Source organism: Parasteatoda tepidariorum, chromosome 8 (assembly GCF_982258835.1).
Source record: "Parasteatoda tepidariorum strain Cologne lab strain chromosome 8, Ptep-v5.0, whole genome shotgun sequence".
Classification (NCBI taxonomy): Eukaryota; Metazoa; Arthropoda; class Arachnida; order Araneae; family Theridiidae; genus Parasteatoda; species Parasteatoda tepidariorum.
In genome coordinates this window covers 2,309,524-2,326,586 of record NC_141762.1, presented here as the reverse complement: position 1 = coordinate 2,326,586, position 17,063 = coordinate 2,309,524, and the positions used below count along the sequence as shown (strand labels likewise).

Here is a 17,063-nt window from a genome sequence, read left to right as displayed (position 1 = left end):
ACAATATAAATGTTATTTTAATAAATGAGTGATGATTAGAAATGAGAAGAATTACTTCTGTTCATCGTTAGATCTAACTATTTATAATGCTAATAGATAATAATATTTGGACGTGGGAAGTGAAGGCACAAGCAAACAGAATTCCTTTTAGAACCTATGTGTTGAGAGAATAATTTTAACTTAAGTAGAAAAACTGTTGTCTGCCAAGAAACAACAATTATTGCGAAGCAATCAATGGGGTTGGTGAGCGGCAGCGAACAGGAGGCTTCTTCACCCTCTAGTATTAAAAAAAGCATTAAATTTAAAAAAAATTTTATTGTTGTTTCAATTTTGATTATAGTTTTTTCGAACTTTATTATCCAGCCACAATCTATCAAAACTACAAAAACGTTGGTTATTACTTTTTATTCCACAGTTCGCAAACCTATATTAGTTATATAAAAATTATAAAGACTTAAGAAATGTTATCATTGATTTAAATTTAGTTACCTAATTTTCAAATTCTATTATCATAAACTCCACACAATCTATTATTAAAAAAGAATTTTTCTTCCATTTTCCACGATTATCTGTTATGATTAAATGTCAATAAAGTAAAACTAAACGAAGTGGGTCTTAAAAATACTAAGATTATTATGAGAGGGTTATTATAAGAGGAAAAATTATATTGGAATGGAATTCAAATGGGAATATTTTTTTAAGTCAGACTTATTAGTATTGAAAGTAAGGAAGTTATTTGTTTAAAGAGGAGGCGAACTAGAAATGGATAATGAATAGAAAACAAGTTTTTAATTATTTGAAACTCCACAAATAGATGGATATGGAATCTTTTAAAAACAATAATAGCGACATTTAATAGTTTTGACAGTTATAAAAGTATTATAAGAGGCATTTTATTTCCCTTGTCATCAAACTCTAGCTTCAAAGGAACAAGGATGGAAGGAGATCTGAATATTCTTTTAATAGACTCTATTTAATTTTCACGTGTAAATTGATAATTGTAATTTCTTTTATCTGGCAATGTCATTTAAAACATATAAAATGTAAGATCTCGCCACCACCAGAATCGGTGAAATATAACAGGCGGGAATTTCGAATTTGATGAAGGATTGAATTTCCACCCATGAACTGATGATAGATGACTGATTCAGTCTACTCGATGTTAGGTAGCACATTTTTAGGTCATGAAAAATACGAGATCTTCCCAACCAGGTCTTGAAGCCGTTGTAACAATAAAAAAACTTTCTGTAACTTACGGGAAATAAGCAGCTATCTGTTACAAATATAATTATTGTTCGTGCTAAGTAGAAAAGTTTCTGTTGTTGTTGTCGTGGACCATCAAGACAAGAGTGGCGATTGTTCTTGTTTTCCAGTGGTGCCATATAAGGCCAAGAATTCGACCACACCCATACCTCACAGCCGTTTTAAAGGACGAACCCGTTCATTCATCGACAGATCGTAATTTTGACCTGAACCAGAGAAGATCCATCTCCAATTCAGTACCCCAAAGGTATATTTTGTTATGGGAACATGAAGGACTTTGTGACCCGAACGATTTAACGTGCACCGGTCACCTTTTACAATACTCCCGTTCTCACGAACATGAGTTCAGAGCCCAGCCAACCAGGCCATCTGGTCCCGAAAATTCTGTTAAAACCAAAATTTACAAATATTTTACATTAAATGTGTTCAATTCGTCCTTCTTTTGCATTAAGTACATATTTTTTTTTTTAATTTAAATTTTAAATTAATTATTAAGTTTATTTTCACATCTGCTACTTCTTTATTGATTCTCGTACATATTTATGTCATTCTTCGAATGGTTTTCCCACATCTATCGTTCGTAATGAATGATCTCTTCAGAAACGATCGATCGAGGCTCTACTGTATTAAAATATGAACTTTGTTTTATCCTAATCTTTAATGTATGTTACAATTTAATTATATTTCTCATTACTAGTAACCTGTGAGAAAACCCTGTTTTTGCTCTGCGTTCAATACCCCAATTGAGTGCAGTGGCTCAAATAACAACTACACCCGCGGTGCGATGGCACGATCGAAGCTCGAGGGCGCACGCTCCGTAAAAAATAGCACTTTAAGTTACAATAAAATTAGTTTTTTTTTATAAAAGATATTATTTTTTTAATAAAAAATAGGAAGAGTTAACTCAACTTTGAATATATTTGTTACAACAGAGTGAGTAATTTTCTCCCATTATTGAGATTAATTTCACTTCAATGTGATAAGTGTATATAACAATGTTCCAATTTAGTACCTTTTCTAAATTCTGTCCTTTCATCGCAATTGCGATTTTTATTATCTTAAATTAAAATAAAATTAAGGATTATAAATACCCGAATGTATCTCTGTATTATGGTGTTTTTGTCTTAAGTTAAAATTTCAATTTTTTTGTGGTAAGTCTTAGATAGGATGCACTAATAAATCTTGCACCCAAAAGTCTGTGTACGTCACTGGCCGAATGTGTAATCAAAGTAACACGTAGTTTCTTGAATGCGTGATGATAAAAATATATCCCCACCCTCCATAAAATCTCATACGCTTCTTCGTATGTTGAACTCAACGGAAGACAAAAAATATGTTCAATGTCAGAACAGTAATTGAAAAGCAATGATTTTATATTCAGTAATGACGCAAAACAAAATCCATTAAAATGGACCCCTTTTTTATTCTTATAATAGAATCTTGTTTTTATTCGCCTCACAATTCTTCTCCACCTAATGAGTCTCTTCGTCTCACGAACCCTTACGCAACATGCACCTGCTGATTAGATTCAAACAATTCTAATTTTTGGATTTCACCCAAATGGCGTGACGTTCCCCAGCATCAAGAGCAAGACGTGACATCAGCACCTTCTTGGCTTTGAACTTAGTATTGGCGAATATTTCGAACTAAAAGCCATGGACAGAGATTTGTTCTTGTAAAAGGAAGAATTAAAACAACTATATTTGTTTTTTTGTTTCTTTTTTTCCAGACGATTTTGTAATTTCAGACGACTTTTCGTAATTCCATACGATTTTCATAACTTCAGACGATTTTCATAACTTCAGACGATTTTTGTAACTTCAGACAATTTTAAAATTTCAGACGATTTTCGTAACTTCAAACATGCACAGAGATGTGAAATCTGTTCTATTAGATGAAGTGAAGTCATACAGGCCATCCAGATTAAGATCTGTTGAGACCAGGGTGACTAGATATGGTGGATTACAGGAGTTAGAAAAGAAGTCCAGTTCTGGTGACTTCTGTGTAACCACAGATGACGCAGCACCCAGTAGAAGAAGGTGGTTTGCGCAGGACTATCGACCCGATCTTCAGGTGGCTCTCATCTTGCCAGGTTTATTACTAGGTTAATAAGTTTAGATTTTTCTTTGTCATTATATACCTTGTTGATTCACTAAAATGTAAACCGCGATTTGATTATTGAATGTCATAGTTGTTATGTATGTCAAAGAAAATTGCAAATAAGGTTTTGAAAGAATTGTCGATTATAGGCATGGACCATTAACTAATCCTGTTAAGTTTATAAAAAGCAGTTCTTAATGAGAAAAAAAATTGCTTGCTAGCTATTTTCAAATATTTAAACACATTAAAAAGCTTAATTTCTCTAATTTGATTAATTTTCAGTTAATTTTTTTCCCGCAACTCTTCAATATTTGGTCAAATTTTGACATTTCTTTTTTATACCATCTTTCATTCCCACTAATTTCATTTGAAGTAAGTAGTTCTCCATATGATATTATGAGCATAGACAGAATATATACAAACAGAATGTATACAGGCAAAACCCTTATGATGCCGTGTACGAATTAAGCTGTTATAATTTCAAATTTGATGTTTTGAATAGTTTGAACCATAGTTTCACATCGATTCCGGAAATTTAATATTACACTATTTTTTTCAAGAAATAATAATATTTCATGATGTATCGTGATATTTTTCTAATTTTACTAATTTACATTATTTTTGCATCTGTCAATATTTTCGTTGCTCAAACGAAATTTATTAACACTTACTATAATATTGTATTTGATAATTATCATTATAGATAATACGCATAATATTATCGTATTAAATAATTATAGTATTCGAAAATAATCAATATTGATAGTACTAGTGACATTTGCTTATTTGATGTTTACGTTGTTGATAATGATCGCGATAATATCGTGGTTGATAATTATAATATGTTCGATATTTACAATCAGTCGAAGTTTTCATGTTGTATCATGAGAACACATTCTGAATTATCGTTATCGATATATTTAAAAATATCGGTATTTCATAACATTTATTTTGACAAACTCTAATGTACAGATTTCATTAAGCTTCGGAGGTTTATCAATGCTATCATTGTTTAAACTAAACGATATCTTTCAAATGAATTGTTCATTTTTTATAACTTGCGCGATTTTCAAAAATTATTCTTAGTGCAGAAACTTAATTTTTCTATAGTCTTTATGAGCGAATTTTCAAAGATGAAACATGCATTAAACTGAACGCATTAAAAAATTAGAGATTCAGTTTCCCTTATTTCATAAAGCATAACTTTTATTCTAATACATCTGATCCATAATGAATTTCCGGTCATCCATGTGCAACACTGTCGAGTTTTAATTTCGAATCCAACCCAGAAGACAATAGAACTCATGGATCAAGCTCCGGTATTTTCAAAGGCTGATTTTTAAAAGGAAGTAATGCACATTTCCGTTATTTGAAAAGGAAAATCACGAAAACTTCCTAAAGTTAGCCCGACAAGAGAGGAACCCATACCACCGGGAATGGTAAGAATACCTCTGCTGCCGCTGGTCCACTCTGATTTTATTTGAATACTGATCGATTTGTCATGACTTTGATGCTCCCAATGAAATTGTAGCATAATAGTTAATAGCATTCCCTGTCTTACCTTTGCGTTCTTTTGCTGTCTTCTTATTATTTATTGTTGAGCCATTTAACTTTCGAACGCTATAAGTAATTATTAAAAAAAAAATTAAATGAGATACATACCGTGTTCTTAGTTTGAAAAGAAATAATACAAAATATCTTCAAAGTTAAAGCTTTTATACTTCCAAAAAAAAAAAAACGTAAAAATTATAGGTTTATTTTTTAAAAAAATATGTTTCTAACTTTGAACTCTTTAGGTTTAATAAATTGTGTTTTTTCTATGATGAAAAATAAAAGGCTAAACATTCCAGAATTAAAATTTGATAATGCAACAAAATAAAAGATGACTTTTCCATGATATTTTTTAAACAAAAGAAAAGAAAAAAGTAAACTATCAAAAATTTCTTTTCAAAAAAATATACATAAACAGCTTTAAAAATGAAACTACTTAATTCAATACAATTATTAAATATATTATATTACACTTCGTATTTTGGGTCAGTATAAATTTTGGAAACTTGGATCTTGGAGTCAAACTGTTCCTTCTAGATCATCCGTAATATTTAACAGTTTTTGAAAAACAGATATTTAAAATTTTAAAAAATATCATAGTAATTTACAAACAAATATAAAATCCGAAGGTTTCTTTTGTTTAACCTGAGAAATTATACATACTTTCCCTGTTGAAAAGCTTTTTTTCATAACAAGGTTATCTTATTCATGCTACTGAAACGGAGCTTGGCAACTTAGCACTTGAAATGAATATTTTCTTCTGCTTCTTTTTATACTTGGAGTAGATTTGATGAATTGGCTTCAAACTTTAAAGAGTTCATTCGGTTCTGATTGCTCATGAACTAAATAGGTGGATGTATCATCGCGTGGCGAAAGAATTAACAGATTAGAAAAATTTCAACAAACTAGAACTTTTAATGAATCATTTTAAATAATGCTAGTTTTCTTTCAATTTCTATGAGTTGAAGATGTTTATGAATAAAGGTTCTTAGTTGCAAAAAAAAATGAGATTTCTCGGAGAGAGACCTTATTTTAGTCTTCTTGTTTAAAGAAACTAAATAGATTTCACTGTATAAAGGTTACAAACTGACAATCTCTTAGAGTTTTTGGCGAGATAAAATATTTAAAATGCAAATGACAGAACCCCTTTTTCGGCAGCTAATGAAAGCGACAAAAGAGCAAATGCCATAACACGAACAGTTTATATGAATGTTAATAAGGTGTTCTATTGATGCAGATGTTCTGCTGTTCTACTTATGCAACAACTTTGTATGAAATTAAATGTTTTAAAAAATCGATTTAAGCAGAAATTAATTTAAAATTTTAAAAAATTAAAAATTGATTTAAAAAAAGATATAAATAAAAGAATTTATACCTTTTTTTTATAAAGGAACTTATATCTTTAGAAGATTTATTTCTAAAATAAACAAAGCTAGATAAAAAGAAACTAAAAATATTTGAGTTATTCATCAAATATTTTAAAAAATGCATTACAATCAGCGAGTCATTTATCAATTTAGGAGGGTACTTTCTATTTTATTTTCAGATATTTTATTCGTATAAATAGAGTGTTCTGTAATAATCACCTCTAATATAAGTTTTTGAAATCCGTTTTAACACATTTAGGGTAACAAATAAATATTTAAGCGAGGAAACAATAAAAACGCTATTAAAATCTGTCAACTCACTAGTGAGAACAGATGGATCGAAGAAAGCAGAACCAGTTTGATTGCCTGTTGAAACGTGGAGATGTTTCTACTAATCGCCATTTTCGAGGATGTTTCTAATAAGGCTTAGTTTTGCCAGAGATTGAAAATGTTTTGATGTTTCAGCTTCCAACAATAATCCCTTGTTAAATTTTAATAGCTGTTTTTATCTTAAAATGAAAATGATTTAAAAAAGAGAGTTGAGAGTATTAACTTGGTAATTTAAAACCTGCTGATTAAAGAAATGGAAAATCGGTTGAGATAAAAGCCAGCTTATGAAGTTTTGGAAATGTGTAAAATTTCCAATAGGTTTTTGATTTAAGTTACAATTTCCACAAAGCAAAATTTAAAAAGAGAAAGAAAAAAAACTCTTGAAATGTTTTATACTGCAATAGTTCATTTAAGAACACACCCAAATTGAAGCTGAATTAAGTTTGGCAGGTACTCCTATTTAATTCCCTCTTCTCTTCTATGGTTAAAAAAACTATAGAGAAGATAGCAACAAAACCCCTATTAAATGCATTTATTATTTAAAAAGTTTAATTTATTTTCTTAAACATTTTTCAAAATGTTTCGAGATATCAGTGTATTGTTGAGAAAGCAGCAAACCTCCATGTGCCACCAAAGTCTCTCGAATAGTTCTTGAGAAATGAAAATTTTTAAAATACGTATTTTTTCTGACGTTCTATAACTCGAAAATTTAACCAATTTTTAATTTTGAATTATGTCTTTTGAAATTTCAAAATTTATGCTCCTTTTAATTCAACAGTTTATTACAAATATTAAATAACATAATTAAATAAAATAATTAATAATTAAATAAAATAATAAATAATTAAATAAATAATTAAATTAAATAATTAAATGAATCATTCAATAAAATAATTACATAAATAATTAAATTAAATAAATCTTTAAATAAAATAATTAAATAAAATAAATAAAATATTTAATAAATAATTTTAAACATCTGTCTTTTTTTGAAATTCAATTTCTCAGGGACTATTCAACCGATTTTGCTCAAATTTTGTATTTTACCACGTAAAATTATAATCTTTAAACTCATGCAAAAGCTTTTATACCTTACAATTCAAAATTTTTCGACCATTATTAAATAAAATAGTGAAAAATAAAAAAAATATTTATTAAAAGTTGTTTTTTGTATGGAATTATCTTTGAACAAACGTATTTTGTAATTGTGTGCAAAAATTTTTCAATTTGCTTAAAATATTCTTGAGATATAGGGAAATACTCAGAAAGTAAAATTAACATTAAAGAGTCTAAACCTTAGACCGCTCTCTGGACTAAACTATTGGACGCCAATTTACCAGGTTGCGACTTCTCCCAATAGTTAGGGGATCCATTGAAAAAAAAAGAAGATAGATTTACTCAGAGAAAGTACATTTTTGTGTCTGATATCGTAACTTAAAATATCGTTTGTACTCATTAATTAGCATATTAGGGGTCACCCTCTCGAACCATTATGAATGAGTCCTAGAACGTGAAGATCCGATCATTAGATCAAAAGTTATTCTTGGTGGCTGTTTTTTATTTTGCGCACTGTACGTATTTATTTTATTACTTTTAGCGTACTTTTGCCATGAAGGAATGGTTTTGTGGTAAAATGCATGAACAGGCTCTATGATGACCTCGCAAGAGAGTTAGGTCATTTCTCAAAATACAGGATTGCAGCCATAATTCTAAATGTCTTACAGCAATTGTTTTTATCCAGACATTCTTTAAACTAAAATTATCCTTGCTGTCATGTATTCTCTGCATTAATTTGTGTTGCTTGAACACTTTCAAAGGGGACTCACTATAAAATTTAATTCAGCACAAAGCTTGAGAATTGTACAGCAAGCGGTAAATATCATAATACGCCGCTAGGGGCTCTTCCCTTGTTATGGACTGGCTGATTATTCGCATTTGGATCGGTACTTTTATTGATCGAAACTAAATTACCTTATTTGTATACGAATTTTATGTTTTTTTAATAATAATTATTGTCGAAAATTGCATTCAAATAGGCCCATCTTCAACTGTTTTACCGCAGACTTTGCAACTAAGAACTCACGAATTTAGTCGCCAAATCAGTAAATTACGAAAATTACTGTTTCTGTAAATTTTAACAGTAATTACAAAAAATCATACAATTGAGGACATAAAAGTAAATTAATAAAAGTACCCATTTAATTGCGTACGATCCGCGAAGCGATCTTGCTCCCCGCCCCCACACACACACTCTCTTCCTGTAACTACTGTGTTCAATCACAGTGCATTAGATTGCTTAGCAATCTTAGGCGGTAGGCGAGCATGAGCGGTAGTAGGAGACGTAGTAACCGGTACTTATAGATAAACAATCATTTCAAATCACGAAACATGGATCACACTTTTTTTTAATTGCATCTTCGGAAATTCTTTAAATTTTCTACGACATACAACAAAACGTGTAACAAAATGCTTTCATTTAACGATCACACAAATAAAAGAATTGAAACACTAAAATCGAACACACGATTCCTGTACAGATTTTTTCCGAGGGATCACTCGAAGTTCGTAAAGTTTCTCTGGGGATTCGAGTTATCTCCCTTCTGGAAAATAAACTTCGAAATCGTTTCATAAAACCCGCACAGAAAATATGAAGCCGCAAAAATCGCCAACTTCTTTATGGCTATTTATTGCTTTAGATATTTATTTCGTGACGAAGCGATTTTATTTTTGGATGAAAGAAACTTTATGTCGCCAACTTCGGAAAAACAGGAAACTTTACTACTTGTCATGATTCTGAAATTAGGCGGGATCTTTTATGTTTCGAATTTTATTGCGAAACTGAGAGAGATTCTCTTCTGTAAATTTTATACCGCATTGAATGTCTGTTTTGTTTTGCCGCTTAATAGACATTTATTTGCAATGTATGTTTACACATTGGGTGTTAGCTTTAAGGCTTTTCATTCATTTATATGTTGTAGTCAAAGAATTGGGATAATTATAAGCACTTATAACCTTTTTTTTATTTTGAATTTCCAATATCTTCCTTAAAAAATAAATTCAAATGTTTTAACGACTTAAAGAGATAATATGACTTGTTGAAAATACAAGAAAAACATAATTAACATTCTAAATTACTTAAAAAAAGCTCTTAAGGGAACAGATATAATCACCCCATCAAAAATCTTTTTTAAAAAATAAATCAACAAAATAAAATAAACGGAGTCACTTTGACCACGTGGGAGGAATTATGACTATCAGCTGATGCACATCTTAAGGTCTGGTTTCTTAGGACAAGCGCCTTATCTGGGCGTCAGCGGGACGTCAACGTCTCGCTGACGCCAACAAAATACTGGTTTGTTAGCTCAAGACCTGGTTTCTTAGAACTAGCGCCTTATCTGGGCGTCAGCGGAAAGTTGACGTAGAGCTGATGCCAAAAAAATACTTTTTGTTAGCTCAGCGTGAGCAGTCGGTCCAACGCAGACATTATCTCTCATTGCGCATGCGTTAATAACGTAAACAAATATTTATTTTGAATTTGTATTGATTTTGTTATTGTCGACCAGTGTTTTAGAGAACAAATAATGACCTTGTCCAAAAAAAAAAACACATTATAACTGAGCTAAATGAAGAGTGCTATGTTTAATGAAGAAGTTATGTTTAATGACAAAATCAAAATCTTGGCTGATTTCAATGTGCTGTTGGATGTTGTCCGCCATTGCTTCTGTGGTTAACGTCACGTTGTAATCCAACTACAGTTGAGTTGGACGGCAATTGTAAATCAAGATGAGCGTTCGATGACGTATACTATAAAACTCACAAATGGACCAATCAGAGGTTAGCGCTGATTTCCAGCTGACGGCGTCCTGTCCTAAGAAACCAGGCCTTTAGATCTATGGATGATATTTTCAATACAAATATAAACAATAATGAATCTCGACCTCTTTACCTTCACAACTTCCGGTTAGAAAGTTTACAGCTTATTGTCTTCATGAAAAGAAATGAATAATATTATTATGTAAATATGCTATTTTCATAACTGCTGTGAGTTTTCAACTGTTGTTCATGTTAAGTGTCTCAGCGCCCTCTATGCTAATTTTTAAAATGGCTCAAAATATCGATATAATGAATAGCCACAGTTTTGTATGTGGAAAAAAGCGTGCGTGGTCTAATTTTTTAATGTTTAAAAACTTACTCCAACGCTGCATTATTAGGGCCCAAAAAAATTGAAAAAATTGAGAATTATTTATTAATTTAAAAAATTTTTAAAGTGGAAAAATTTCGCTGAATGGAGGATTCTTAAATAGCTTTTTGAAACATTTCATTTATTTGGCATATTTAAAGCCCAGATAATTCTTTACGGTAAGTTGGTATAGATAGTTCTTAGCTTTACCAAGTGCAAGGCACTTGCACTGTTGCTTTTAAATCATCCTTGGCGAAAAGCTTCGAAACACATGGGAACGGATCGTGATTGAATCTTAATTTCGTATTGAATTCAGAGCTGTCTTCATAAGGCAATGTCCCTTTTTTGCCTTTTACCCTGTGGTAGTGGCGATCGTTCATTCTGACCTCCTTGATTCTCTGGAAAATCTCTTCCACCAACTAGCAGCTCCATTACTGAGTGTGATTTGCCACAACTTCTATCTGACTCATCTCTTTCACCACTTCGAAGGATCCTTTGACTTGCAATTTTTATTAAACATATCCTCCATACTCTTTTTTTTTTTGTTATTTTGTATTAACTTAGGTCAAAATAAGTGAAAAATATTATATTTAGCATCATAATGATTTATGTTGTGAAACACTGGTGTTTTTTTTTTTTTGTTTTTTTTTTCTGCGTTAAAGATAAACTCACTTACAACTTTTCAAATTTGCAGTTATTTATGTCCAAGGAGAAACAGTTATACATCATTGAAATTTCTTTCATTTAAAAAAACTAATGGTTGGTAAATTTTTGAATTTTAAATATGTCAAGCTTTTTCTTATTTCCAATGCCCACATCTGTTAAGATTTCGTCCATTCAGGCATTTAAGGGGCAGATTTGCTGGCCTTCCTTCCTGGGGGCACCCTATTAGGTGGGCCTACGTTGCTCCCTTCATAAGGACAAATAATACAGAGAATCAAAGAACAACCATGCCTTGCTCGGGATTCGAACCTTTCTGATACAAGGAGAGTTTCCTGACGCCTACACAGCCCAGGTCAGGTTTTTTTCAAGCTACAGTTCTTGAATTTCATATTTTAGTACAAATATATAATTCCGATAATTTAAAAGGATTTTTCTAGTCACTAAATAGTCTGTTTTATATAATTCTAAATTTCTAAAATGTAGTTTTGTGTGTAATTAGAGCGTCAGAAAAAAATATATAAATAAAGAACACATAAATATATATAATAAATATATATTTACGTGTTCCTTGAAAAATAAATAGGAAAAATAAATATATATAAAGAACACCGGAGTCCCCTTTGCGTCAAAAGGTTAAAGGAAAAAAAATTCGGAGGTTTCTTTTTGGGTATGTTTTAGACTTTTTCTTCGACAGAACAGGGTAAAATCATTCATTTTGATTTAACATTAAATTTGGTTATCATTACCCTATTCTGGTAAAAAAAAGGGGGTGTCATTATGAAATAAATCAGATAATAATCTTTCATTTAGACATAGAAATCATTATCAAAACCAGAAAAAAATACCACGGGCGGATAAGTAATAAACCCATCAGCTCTTGACACAAAAATTTTCTTTGAGAGTTGAAATCACTTTGATTCAACCTGCACCCAAACAGTTTTTCAAAGACTTGTATAGTATTTAGAATTATTTGATTATTGTTTCACTATTTTTATTTAAAAAATATTAAAAAATTCTAGTAGAACAATTTGTTTTTTCAGAGTGTGTGGCTACCCTCGTTATTTTAAAAATCTAAAATGCAAATCCGCCTAAAAAGCATCGTTTGCACTCATGAATCTATAGATTTCAGGTTAGACTCTCGAACCAATAAAATGAGTCAGTTAAAATCTGATCCTATGTTCATGTGTAGGTGTTCTTGTTTATTTTTTTATTTTGCCCACAAGTCATGTATTGAACAATTATTTTATGAAATATTAAAAATACGTTTATAAAGTGGGAATTTCGCGAATTAAATTTTTCAGGTTTTGATTTTGTTGCATTTCTCATAACGTCGGTCAATATAAATAAAAGATTCAGTTTTTTCAAAATGCAGGAAAAAATTTTAATCCAGTTTTTTTTTTCTTTTCCTAATGATTTTTGCTGACATTAAATTTTACGATACGCAGCATCTAAAGAAAATATTGAAAATCAACATATGAAGCGAGCGCTACACCGCGGTAACAACTGTGGATTCAACTCCGTTGGTCATTCAAAATACTCAATACCAGTGGTTAATAATTTTTTTTCGGTTATGAAACCCTAAATCATCGAGCTTTTTTTTCACAGAACCCGACTTTGTCAATAAAGTTCATTAGCAATTGTTACTAACCAGTAAATTGTTACTAACCAGTAAATGACAACGAAATAATTGAGAAGAAATGTTTTCATTGTTTTTATCAAAAACAGTCTCAAATTTGTTTTTATGCTAAATCAGCTGAATTTTCAGGTCTGCAGTGGTTTCTAGTTTTTGTCGCTAGTTGAAATGGAGTCATATGAGCTGAATGACGGTTTTTTGAAAAAACAACTATTATAAACTGTGAGAATGGTTGTTACTGTTTATAACAAGTCATTTGGTTATTTCATTTAAAATTGTAATGTTTGATGATAAATACTGGTCTAATTATTTGTAAATGTATATTCTTTTGGTTATTCGTTTTCAATAACAATGTATATTCATTTTAATTTTGTTATTTCCTTTCACCTTTCCATTTTACTTAAATAATTTCACTGAATGAATCAAAATATAAAATAAATAATAGATTATGGGTTGAATGAAAACATAGTGACAGGTTTCAAAAGTCATAATTAGTTTAAAAAAATCCTAACTTACGGAACTCCAGTGTAATGAACCCCAATTGCTCTATACTTTGAAATGACTGATGTCGGTGAGAGAGAATTTACCATGAAGCGTCCTCTACAAAGCCTAAAAAAAAGCTATGATTTCATTAAGACACGATGCAAATGAAGTGATTGTTGTTCCCAGTGGACGGAAAACTAAATTTTCGTTATGGTTAATTACAACTACTTTATAACAATTGTAGTTAACTACAAGTACAACTACTTTTTTTTTTTTAATATAGCGACAACAAACTATTTTCGAAATGCAGTCACTACTTCGCTACTTTTAAAAGACAAACTTAACTGGAGAACTTAATTTTCACCAACCAGTATTCAAAAGGATTTTGAATAAAAAATTAGCTTGGTGTTAAATAGGAGGAGATATTAAGAAGTTTAATTCATGTTTACGTGAAATAGTTTTTTATTCTATATAGCGCTTTTTACGAATTTGTTCTCTTAACTTTCAAACTCTATGCTTTTCTCGACAGTGATTTAGGAAATGCCAAGAAATTATCAAATATGTGTGATTTAAGTGATCAAATATGTGTGATTTAAGTGATCAATGCTTTTTTTATATTCTCCAAGAAATAAAGCACTGTGCGAAAAATAAAAAAATGGGCCACCCTGAATAACTTTTGATTTAATGTTCGCATCTTCACGTTCTAGGATTAGGATTAATGCAGACGATATTTTAATTTACAAAAAAACGTACTTTATAGTTCCTGTGAGATCGAATTTTAAAAAAATCAGATATTTAAAATCTGATTTCTCAGGAACAATTCGACCGTTCGATTTTTCCTAGCATCAGACGGCCACAGAGACATTTTCATTGCGCGAAGTTATTATCAGATTCGAAATTTTGTTTTGGTTTTGAACTTTGTTTCTTTATTCAACTAACGTTGAAAGTGGTTGCCAGGAATCGCTACAAACTAATGCTTTTTTTATTTTATTTTTTTGTATCTCACTACTCACTACATTACTTCTTTTAAAAAGTAGCGCAACAAACTACGGAAAAAGGTAGCGACTACAGTCATTTCGCTACTTCCGACCACTGGTAGTTCCCCATATCATGAAATCTCCATTTTATTACCTTAATTGCTTTTTTAAATTTAAATTTTTTAACTTTTATTACCGTTTCTTTGACACAATTTTATTCATAAGTGAATGAATAGATCAAAATGTTTTACTTTTTCTGTTCAGTGGATTATTCACGAAACTGCGATAGTCGTGATCTTGGCATTGACATTTGGCATGAAAATGCCATTGTCTTGCTGGCATCTCGCCAACTGTTTCCGAAACTCTTAATGAGCGATCTCGTATCTAAAAAAAGAAAGGCCTCATTTTATTTAACGGAGAAAAATCAAGATTTCATTATATCATTAAATTCTCTACTTAGAGAATAATATAAAGCGATGAATATTTCTAATTTTTTATATTCAGACACTTTTAAATTTACTGATTCAGAATCGCTATTGTTATTATTTTGTAACATCATCAGCCAACTTAAAATAAAAAAAGATCACTCTTACCGCAATAAATTTTGATAAAATAATCATATTATTTTTTACAATTACTTTTTACTGAGTTGCAATTTTAAAAATTTACGGTCGGCACTTTAAATGATCTTTTTAATAAAAGGACATTGAGGACTTTTCCAAATCAGACACAAAACTAAATTATTTTCTCTGAATAAGATAATTCTTTTTTATCGCTTAGAGTCTTGATTTTTAAAATATCAAGAGTAGCATTAATCTGGGTACAAAATAAAAATGATTAAAATCATAGTTAAGATTTACTCTCTCTGTCTACTACCTCGAGTTATTTTTATATATAATTACTAATTCGAGTTTTCAAATTTTAAACTCATATTTTTATTACTAATTGAAAATTGCTCTAAAAATTTTGTTTAATTTTATTGAATATTTCTGCAGTAGAAAAGTAGAAAAGACTTAAATTTTTTATAAAAATGAATATTTAAGCTAAGTTTTGCATGCAGTTATTTCATATGACAATCAATGTAAATGACAAGAGTTTATTTTTTGGCAGAGGGTGTTCAAAAACATTCTTTTTCATTCGTATAATTTATTGCCGGTCCTTCAAACCCCTAAAAGCTTCTTTCATATGCATGAAAAATCGCATGACCTAGGCACTTCTAAAATTTTAAAATAAGTACTATTAAGTATTAAGTACTATATAATATTAAGAACTATTAAGTATTAAGTACTATATAATATTAAGAACTATTAAGTATTAAGTACTATATAGTAATAAAGTACTTTGAAAAATATGAAAAAAATGAGATCATTATTTTGCCCAACCCCACCTTTAAGGAAATAAGGACTTTGAGAAACCCATTTATTCTTATTGTACATAATTTATATGACTAATATATACTTATAATAGATCGATTTAAAATTTTTTACAGGTTCGCAAGATGTCGCCAAAGATCTTGCCCGACTGCGAAAACTTGGCGTGACTCACATTCTGAATGTGGCCACAGGCGTCCCCAACTGTTTCCCAGCAGAAATAACTTACAAACGACTAAACATAAGGGACCATCCAGATATGGACATTCATCGTTTTTTCAGCGAATGCCATAAATTCATGGATGAGGGTCGACGTAAAGGCTGGATATTTGTGCATTGTAATGCTGGCATATCTAGGGCCGCTACTATTTGCATTTCTTACTTAATGAGCCGACAGCACATGCGACTCCAAGATGCTATTAATAAAGTAAAAGAAGCGAGGCCTATCATTTGCCCTAATGAAGGATTCATGTTGCAATTGAGAGACTATGAAAAGGAATTATTTGGAATAGGCTAATCTACTTAAAGCTGTCGTCCCCAACATGCAGAAAAAACTCGGTTTTCTGTAAAATGTAAAAATTTTTGTTTTCTGTAAAATGTGTCTTAAAGTCAGCTTTCAACTTTTGTACAACTTACCAATACACACTATTGAATTGACATATGTGATCAAAAAGAACAATAAGACAATCTAATTGAAGCTTTTGTCTCCTAAATTGTAAAAAGAGAAGTAAAAACTCTATGTTCATATTTTCATGTTAAAGCCAACATTCACCTTTCGTACATTTTGCTAACAAAATCTATTGCATTGACATGAATGAGAATTATTTGGAAGATGAATTTATTTGGAATAGGCTAAAATCTGTTTTAATCTGCTGTCTCCTAAAATATTAAAGTCAAGAAAAAACTCTGCATTTTTGTTTTCTGTAAAATGCATGCTAAAGTCAGCTTTCACCTTTTATACAACTAGTAAAAACAATAAAATTGACGTTAGTATCAGAAACAACAATTTGGAATAAGCTAATATAATTAAAGATGTTGTCTCCTAAAATGTAAAAAGTGAAGGGAAAACTCTATATTCACTTTTTCATGTTAAAATGTGCTTGCACCTTTTGTACAATTTAGGAAACACTCTATTCGCGAACGCAA

The 17,063-nt window shown here is 30.4% G+C and overlaps 1 protein-coding gene across 1 annotated transcript; it reads left to right on the top strand.

Moving 5' to 3' along the window:
- The first annotated feature begins 2,830 nt into the window (after positions 1-2,830).
- LOC107454248 (dual specificity protein phosphatase 19) lies at positions 2,831-16,826 on the top strand. The gene is made up of 2 exons (XM_016071372.5): positions 2,831-3,367; positions 16,037-16,826. The coding sequence occupies exons 1-2, from the start codon at positions 3,127-3,129 to the stop codon at positions 16,432-16,434; spliced, it is 639 nt and encodes a 212-aa protein (XP_015926858.2). The 5' UTR covers positions 2,831-3,126; the 3' UTR covers positions 16,435-16,826.
- Positions 16,827-17,063: the final 237 nt, after the last annotated feature.

Excerpts from the sequence above, each read along its gene's own strand:
- LOC107454248 (XM_016071372.5), top strand. The coding sequence starts at position 3,127 with ATGCACAGAGATGTGAAATCTGTTCTATTAGATGAAGTGAAGTCATAC. Across the intron at positions 3,368-16,036 it reads CTTGCCAGGTTTATTACTAG|GTTCGCAAGATGTCGCCAAA; the intron begins GTTAATAAGTTT and ends AATTTTTTACAG.